This window comes from Haliaeetus leucocephalus, unplaced genomic scaffold, assembly GCF_000737465.1.
Source record: "Haliaeetus leucocephalus isolate CR32 unplaced genomic scaffold, Haliaeetus_leucocephalus-4.0 Scaffold687, whole genome shotgun sequence".
Lineage (NCBI taxonomy): Eukaryota > Metazoa > Chordata > Aves > Accipitriformes > Accipitridae > Haliaeetus > Haliaeetus leucocephalus.
The window spans coordinates 737,290-745,963 of NW_010973123.1; the positions used below are offsets into that span (position 1 = coordinate 737,290).

The window sequence follows — 8,674 nt, forward strand, 5'->3', positions numbered from 1 at the left end:
GGTAGTATTCTTTCCACTTAGGGGATGGCTGTGTGGGGGAAATGAGTAGTGACAGTTCATCTGTATTTGCGGAATGGTCTCTGGCCTATTAATATCCTTATTGCCAGTATGAGGAAAATACATGCAGAAATTTTGGAAAACTCAATCTTCCCCAATATAGCCTTTTTGGAATGAATTCTAGTAGCAATATAAGGTATTGACCAGCTGTTGGTTCCTCTTGTGTGTCTAGACATCACAGAAAGCAGATGCATAGAAACCGAGTGCATAAATCCAACAGCTGTTGTCCGCAGTTCTAGAAATGTTAGTACGAAGTATTGCCTTTGTCAAGGGATTGAATGTAGTTCTTGGAAACTACTAATTTGGAATGGAGTCACTTCAGCAATAGATGCATGTGCTTGCTGTGGTATCCTCACCCTTGGATGTGGTGCATTTGTTGCAGCTGTATTGGCTGCAGAGCTTTGGGGCTGGATGCTTGCTTCTGGAAGAGTCTATATGACCTTGATAAGCCCTCTTCTAGGAGTATAATAGCTGTTCCAGTCTCATGTGAATGTGAAGACAACCTTGCAAGAGCTTAGCCAGAGCTGCCTACTCTGTTAAAATAGCATCACTTTGATTCTATTTTAGGCTTTCACTTGCCTGAAAACAACTTCCATTTTAAAAACGAAGGCTGACTTCTGTTGGCACAAAAACACTGTGCCAGGAGACACATCTGAACTTGTTTAGTTAAGGTTTTATGAAAAAATTGAAGCGTGAACTTGTCTTGTGAACTTCGATTAACTATTGCTGCAGTTCAGTTAATAAGAAAACAAAACCCAAGTGGTTAGATCATTCAAGGGCACCCTAACAAATCATCTTGAACTAGCCTATGGCTTGTAACAAAGACTCGCTGAAATGCATGTCCAGTGTGATTTCCTAAGTAGATCTGACTGTTTCCTTACCATAGCTATTTGTAAAACAGTGCTCTAGGAAGATGGAAATCAGTGTGAGGGAAGTGACTGTTATGAACTGTTCTGTAGCTTGGGGTAGCGGTAGGCGAACAGCACTCGGTCAGCAGTAGGTTTTCTATTAGTAGCTGGTTTCTTGTAAGTCATAATTCAGAACAGAGTCCTATCAGTATCTTTGCTAGAAAGAGGATGTTTAAAAGTTCTGAAGCCTTTTAAAAGGTATAGTAGCGAACAATCTTAACTATATGCTGTAGTCTAGCTTTCATGCATAGATCATTAAGCTATTACATAAATTGGTACCTAGATGATCACTTAAATGAACCCCATACATGACCGGAGTGCAGTTTTATGTTAGATCACTGAAAATAGGTTATAGCTCATGTTTGGTACAGCCACAGTTGGCCTGAGCTTAGTGACAGTAAGATCTCTGGCAACGTTTGGTTTGACCTACTTATGTGGGTATACAAAGAATTCCAAGTGACTTCCTGAAAGCTTCCACAGAGGAATTGTAGCTGTTTAGCTTTATCATGACAACCTTGATGGCTTTTGGCATGCTTTTAAACTAGTTGGGGATCTTGGATGCTTTAAAGTCTACAGGGGATGAATGTCTTCCACAGACCATAATGGCGTTTTATCTTGCTAGGAAAAAGATACTTGAGCAGCAAACACTTGTCACAATGACAGCACTTGAGGGAAATGGGATTTTTAATACTGTTGCATTAATCAAGGTTAATGTCACCGCAGTTTCCTGACTTCTACCTATCATCTGTTTGTGGTACAATCCTCTCTATGTTGATTATGAAAGAAACTAACACTCTTTTTCTTCTTTCTTCCATGTGCTTTTTGAATGGAAAACAATGATGGCCCGCTCAAATAGTACGGTAAGAAAAGGGAGGGGACTTCTGTTTTGCTGAAGTTAGGGAGAACATGAACTTGCAGTCTTTTTGCCTCAGCACTGTTATGGCCTCGCCTGCATCTGAAAAGCATACTGCAGACCCTCCAGGAGCGATACATGAGTACTATTTATTTGCAAGTCTGAGGTTAAGGTGACCAAATGTTAGCTTCTTCAGAATGTCTCCTCAAGTAATTGCTACAAAATCAAAGGGGCTTCATTTTTTCCATATTCTTGGCTAAGGATATCCGATCAATCTGGAGCCACTCTTCTGCATAGCAACAATACTGGTCCATAACCAAGCTACCTGGCTTATTTTTAACCAGCTTTGTCAGACAATAAATGGTACCATGTAAGTCTCACTACATAGTCCTCTTTCCTCCCAACTTCTTGTGCCCCTCCAGCCTTCTTGCTGGCTGGGCATAGGAAGCTGAAAAATCCCTGACTTTAGTCTAAACATTACTTGGCAACAACTGAAAACATCAGTGTGTTATCAACATTCTTCTCATACTGAACCCAAACCATAATGCTATACCAGCTACTAGGAAGACAATTAACTCTATCCCAGCCAAAACCAGGACATGTAGTGTTACAAGCTAGTATCCAGACTGGCAAGAGTATCTTGGAATTAAAATTGAAGAAACTTAAATATCCCCTGAGAATTTGAAGTTGTTGTAATATCTGCAGTGCTACAGTTAGAGCAAGTGTCAAAAGAATGGATATGGTTGGTATCTGCAAAGCTTTTTCTTGCAAGGTGCATCTCTTTTGCTGTATCTGGCCAAGTTACTTTTGAGCATCCTTAGTTTCCTGTTAGAAGAAGCTGATGCAAGTACTGCATGCATCTTCTGTGAAAAGCATTCTACTGAAGCTTTGTTACTTGTAACAGTAGTGGAAGTTGGACTTAAGAGACTGTTTTTCTCAGTTTGGAGTCTTTTAGACTATGTATCAAACTGAGCTCTCATCAGTTTTTCTGACTTGATTCTTCCCACTTCTTGTCTCTGTTTTTTCTGCGTACACACCTGTAGCTAACTGCTTTACTCATCTGTCTAATCACTGAGCCTTAGGTAGTCACTAAATTGTTTCAGCAATTGCAGATGAAGCTCTAGGTAACAATTTGGTTTCTTTGCTTGGCCCTGCTCTTTCAAAGAGATGGTGTAAGCACTTGGAAGAATATGCTTGCTGAGCATTTCTTCATTCTCAGCATAACATGAAAACAATTCCAGTTCTTCACTTCAGCAAGTCCTTGGGTTTTCATACATTTTTGAGGAGCCTTATTTGAAAGAGATGAATGCTAATTCTCTGTACAGAAGTGAGCTGTAAATCTGAGGTTATTATATGACTATACCAATCAGACTGCTTAACGATGGCTGAGATATAATTACATAAAACTACATTTCAATGGCCTTACAGTGGTTCCTCTCCAGTCTGCAAGAAGATTGAGTGAGTTCCTCTTCCTTCCCTCCTGAAGACTAGATCCTGCTAAAAGAAGGGTTTAGTTTTTCCTCCCTTACATCAAAAGTAGTCCCTGTCTTAACTTGGAATTTCACCCTTAACCCTGTCCTTTGAAGCTTTGTGTAGCTAAGGAAAACTATAAGAATAGTGCAGGAGGTCTGTGTCTCTGTAACTTTATTTTCCTTTTCCCTCTTTACAGCACTTTTGGGGGCCAGTTGCCAACTGGGGACTGCCTGTTGCTGCTATTAATGACATGAAGAAATCTCCAGAAATCATTAGTGGCCGAATGACGTTTGGTAAGACCAGAGACAAACTTCTGTCGGTAAACTGACTACAGAGCACAGATTCTGTCCTTCAAGCAGTGATAGATTATTAGTTGCTTGCAAATTTGTGATCAAAGCAGATATAGACAAAAGAAATCTTGTTACGTAACTTCAGAGGCCACTTAAAAATTGAGGTACTGAAAAGTTGCAGAGCTCTCTTTCAGATGGCTTTCCAGTAATTTGGGGGGAGGGAGGCAGGTCTTGAGTCTTGACAGTTTTGATCACCAGACTTACTCCTAAAGTATAATTCTTCTGGTATCTTATACTACTGCACGCACAGGTTCAGAATGCATCCCTTTACACAACTTTATTCTTTGTATTGAGAACAATGATGCCTTTTGGTTAGTGTGAGACTTAAATATTAACACTGACAAAGTGAAGAAATAGTAATGCTTGGTCTGCTGGGTGCAAAAACCAGCTGAGGGAGGTTAACTCCTTGCAGAGCACTTGCCTGTGAGAGGCTAGCATGACTCCTAATGGAAAGTGGGAGAATTTTTTTTAAATGCATAAACAGTATTTTTTCCACCTTTTTTGGAACATGTATAGCTTTTGCCTATATGTCTGTCTCTGTATTTTATTGTTCAAATACTTCTCTAGGATCATAAATCTGATAGCTTTAATTGATTAGCTTAATTTTGGCATTATGTCACTTCCTTAACTCAGTTAATAACTTAATTCTGAGTAATTCTTCTCCGTGAAGCAAAATACCTTTGGGTTAAGGAAACAGCTTCATGCTTACTAGGTTCTGCTTAGAGTAATTCAGTCTCTTAATCAGCTTCCTAGAAATGGAAGACCAGTTTGAATAGTCTCTAGTATAGTGAAACTGTTTTGCAAGTAGTGCTTTGGTGGCAGCTACCCAGCTCAGCAGAGTTAGGACGCTTTTTAAATTTTTCTAAGTATATATATGATGGTGTGCATACAAATACTTTTCTCCATCTTCTAGTTTCTGTACCTTAAAAAAGCCTGTTTCTTGAACAATTCATTTTCTGATACTCTTTTCTTTCTGTAAGCCTGTCAAAGCTAAAAATGAACTTCACAGAGCTACTGACTTCTTGGGTTGTAATTTCCAGTGTTTACATGCACTTATGGCAGGAGAGTAGATTAAAATTGTTTCTTGTCTTCCTGGAAAGCAGGTAACAAAGCTTTATGCTTCTCAATGTTCATGGTTTCCTGGGGATGGAAGCCTCCTTCTCTTAAAGTCCATTTTAGAAAGTTCCCAGTAAGAACGGTATTTAAGTTATTAGTATTTTTAAAAATAAGCGGTGCTAGAAGTTGTCAGAATAACTGTATAGGACAGGCCATGTCTCATTGGGATTAACTCTTATTCTCTGGCTGAGATAGTTTAGACAATAAACTGAAAAGGCTTCAGTTGCATTACAGGAAAGCGTATGAGTTTTTGTGGAAAGCTGCAGCCCTGTACATTTTCTTGTGTAGCAAAAATTAGCACTGTTCCATGTTTTCCTGCACTGGATCATCAAGGTGGCCAAATTTGTAGGATTATTGGAAACCTCAAAAGCAGTGAGAAGCGTTCTACTTGTCATTACATTCCCCTAGTATGAAAATTAAGCCTCAACAAAATGCAGATATTAAAAATAATCTACTAACAATATCTATCATGTTTTTCAGCACTGTGTTGTTACTCCTTGACTTTCATGAGATTTGCCTATAAAGTGCAGCCAAGGAACTGGCTTCTTTTTGCATGCCACTTGACTAATGAAGTTGCACAACTTATTCAAGGAGGACGACTGATCAAATACAGGCAAGTCACACTTTAATAAGGTGAAGTCAAACTGATGGCTCTTGAAATACTCTGTTAGTGGCTTTTAGCTGCGGTGGAAACCCCCCTGCATGGTTTCTGAACTTGTTTAACTTCACTACCTTTTGCAAACCTAATAACAAGCCTGTTGTCAGTAGGCTGAACTATGACTTGTTGCCTTTGAAGCTTCTGAGGGGTGCACACAGAAAAGGCTGAAAACCTTTATGGTCATGGATGTAGACAGGGCTTTCAGCAGCTGCTGCCTATTTTGGGATTTGTTTCATTATGTTGATTAGTCTGCTTGTCTCCATCCTGGTAACTAACTCCTGAGATGGAAACATCCATGAGGCTGTGAAGAGGTCGTATGTCTGAAAGAAATCAAGCAAAACCTCTCTAAGCTGACTGTTCTATATATGCGGTAGATCCAACTGAGTGTGACCAGGAGACAGACCGCAAGCAGTCTCACGCCCTCATTGTGTAGCAAGTAGTGCAGACGCTGCCCCAAGCAATCCTGATGGGTCAGGATTATGGCTTTTCTCTCTTCTGCTCGGAGAAGTCCATGTAGAGTAATGTGAGGATGAAGCCTCCTGAACTATAAATTAAAAAAATGAGACTGAGCAAAACTGCAAGTTGACCTGCCTTTGCATAAATAACTGGCCAAATGTCCTTCATTCCTAAAGTTCTACTCTATATCCACATTTTTTATAGCAATTGCAGGTCAATATTCACTCTTAAAGCTGTTTCTTCTCTTGGCAGGATGGAGAAAAAGAACTAAATATCTAACTTGAAATAAGCCAGGGAATGTGTTCATCCCGAATTACAACCAAGGAAGACTTGCCATCTACAGTTGCTGTGACAGTTACAATGTGGATAAACCAGAAACACCTATTATGACAATGACCCCACCAAGAATCCTACTAATTTTTCTTATCTTGCCTTTTAAAAAGTACTATTCAGCAATGTAAACCATTGCATTTAAAGTCTTGCTGCCTTACAGGTCCTTAATAACTACCCTTTTATTAAAGAGTTAGTCATCCAAATAACAAGCAATATTTGAAAACCAACTTGTTTTATCTAACAGTCTACAAAAGTGACCAGTGATGGTTTGACAAAACTTGTTTTCAGATCAACATGAACAGAGGTCATTAAACAGAACTGTAGGTGGTATCATTGTTCTATGTATTAATATTCTTAAAAGCCATTTAACTTGGGTGCATTCATTCCTATTCTGTCTCTTTTTTTTTAAAAAAAAACTTAAGCAGGGACTTGCTAATCTACAAGAACAAATGTGTAGATGGGCAGCCTAGAAGTGACCAGCTATCCTTCTTCCCTTACTGCATGCCTTGTCTCATTAAAGAGACTTCGTTAACATACGTTTTTAAGTCGCACATTATTTAAGAAGACTCAGAAAAGCAAAACCGTAACACTGAATGAAGGAAGGCAAAAAAGTCTGATTCTGTTTTTTAAGAAGTTCTAAATGCATTTTATTTCTTTTCCTACTGTTTGAGTTGTTCTAGATGTATGTAATCCTTATACAGGCAAAAAATTAACTTGTTTGGAGTCTAATATCTGAAGGACACAAGGTGCCTTTTGGTAGTTTTTGACTTCATGGGGAGGGTGGTTTTCCTGCATGACCTGCCTGAAAGTTACATTCATCTAAAGATATAGATGACAAAGAATGTATGTGATGGATTTTATTTCAGTGCAGTGCTTTTGAACAATAAACATGTTCCAGATGGCAATAAATCCCTTCCACATTTTGAAAAGTTTTATCATATTGTGATACCAGGTTCTGAAGTGAAATTTTAGTATGGAGTGTCATTTTATTACTGTAACGGCATGAAGCAAAAACAGGCTGGAAAAGTAAGTGGTATTATCCTTTGTACTGAGTTCAGGCAAGCGTCCACTGGATCCTAATACCTAGCACTTCTTTCCCCCAAGGAAAAGGGGCTGTGGGTACTTGGCTGAGAATGAGTATTCCTGCCATGACAGGCAGAGTAGAGTTCAGGGCTTTCACTATGCAGCTGAGTAAATATTACATATTGTCTTCTAGCAATTATATGATGGTCAGTTAAAAGACTTGCCTTAATCCTAGGCTGACACTGTGTTTCCAACTCCATGATGGCTAAATTTTTTAACAAGCATACAAGAAAGAGGCTTATAGGGCATGCTTTGCTGGATGGGTAAAACTAGTAGTGACTGCTGCTTGTTGCTTTAGAAAAGTTAGTGCATAACGCTGCCCCTTCAGTACTGCTGTCCTGTCACAGAAGTAGTCATCTTCTCTCCCTCCCTATCTCCTGGAATAGAAGAAGCATTAGACTTTTGTATAAATGAGTAGTGAGGTATAAGCAGATGAGCATAACTGATTATCTTAGCACCTTATAGTTTGTTATCTTATTTCTGGAGAGAAAACAACTTACAGGTGAGCTTGAACTTCATAGGTATGAAATGTAGTGTTTTGGGTTGCTCTTGGGTAAAGCTTGCAGTAGATGGAATACTCTGGTGTCACCTGCTGCTTTGATCACTGTTCATTACCTGCTGATTGTCTTAACTTCCTTACCGAGGGAATACCATTCACAAGAGTTTGTCTTCTCTCATTTTCCTTGTAGCTGCCTGCACCATATCTTCTCATGTATTTCCTTCTACCTTTCTCCCCCTTATCTATGCCCTGTGACAAGGCTCAAGTTCTTCATACTGGAGTAGTGCAAGTGTGAATTGCAGGTGGAAAATGGGCTCCAAGTTGCTTTGATTAGGTTTGAAACCAGTGATCCTTCCTGCAGTCTGTACAGGCTTCTACAAAAAGGGGAAGAGGTGGAGCAAAGCATCCTTCATGGGACTTGAAGGGACAGGACCCAGTTTGGGATGGGGAACTCTGGCCTGGGGTGGATGATCCACAGCCTGTCAGTCTGCCTAATGACAAAAAAGTTTATATGGGCAGAGTGCCACCAAGTGGCTTGTGACCTGTGTCCTCCAGAGCATTATTTATCAAACCATTCACGTACCATTTTTTTGTTTAAATTTTTTTGTTTAAGTGATGGTGGGGGGGGGGGGATACCTTAAGGAGGAGAAATGAGGAATTATTGCAATAAATAATTGTATGGTTAATCTGCACCCTCTTCCTCTGGCGCAAAATGCTGAGACACATTGGCATATGGCCATTTTGGGATGGTGCTGTCTGGGATAATCCAAAAAGAGAACGTTTTAAAGAGACTGTGGAGACTTTTATATTCTTGAGTTGTAATACCTTAATGGAGCTAATGGCTTGCCTTTTTTTTTTTTATTTTTTTTCTCCACCCCCCCCAGTAGC

General features: G+C 39.5%; 1 protein-coding gene across 1 annotated transcript; it reads left to right on the forward strand.

Moving 5' to 3' along the window:
• The first annotated feature begins 3,491 nt into the window (after positions 1-3,491).
• MPC1 (mitochondrial pyruvate carrier 1) lies at positions 3,492-7,127 on the forward strand. Its single transcript, XM_010579889.1, has 3 exons — positions 3,492-3,584; positions 5,238-5,370; positions 6,124-7,127. The coding sequence occupies exons 1-3, from the start codon at positions 3,542-3,544 to the stop codon at positions 6,140-6,142; spliced, it is 195 nt and encodes a 64-aa protein (XP_010578191.1). The 5' UTR covers positions 3,492-3,541; the 3' UTR covers positions 6,143-7,127.
• Positions 7,128-8,674: the final 1,547 nt, after the last annotated feature.

What these genes read in the sequence shown, in the direction of transcription:
- MPC1 (XM_010579889.1), top strand. Translation starts at nt 3,542, where the DNA reads ATGAAGAAATCTCCAGAAATCATTAGTGGCCGAATGACGTTTG. An exon ending in TAGTGGCCGAATGACGTTTG is followed by an intron (nt 3,585 to 5,237) that starts GTAAGACCAGAG and finishes CATGTTTTTCAG; the next exon opens with CACTGTGTTGTTACTCCTTG.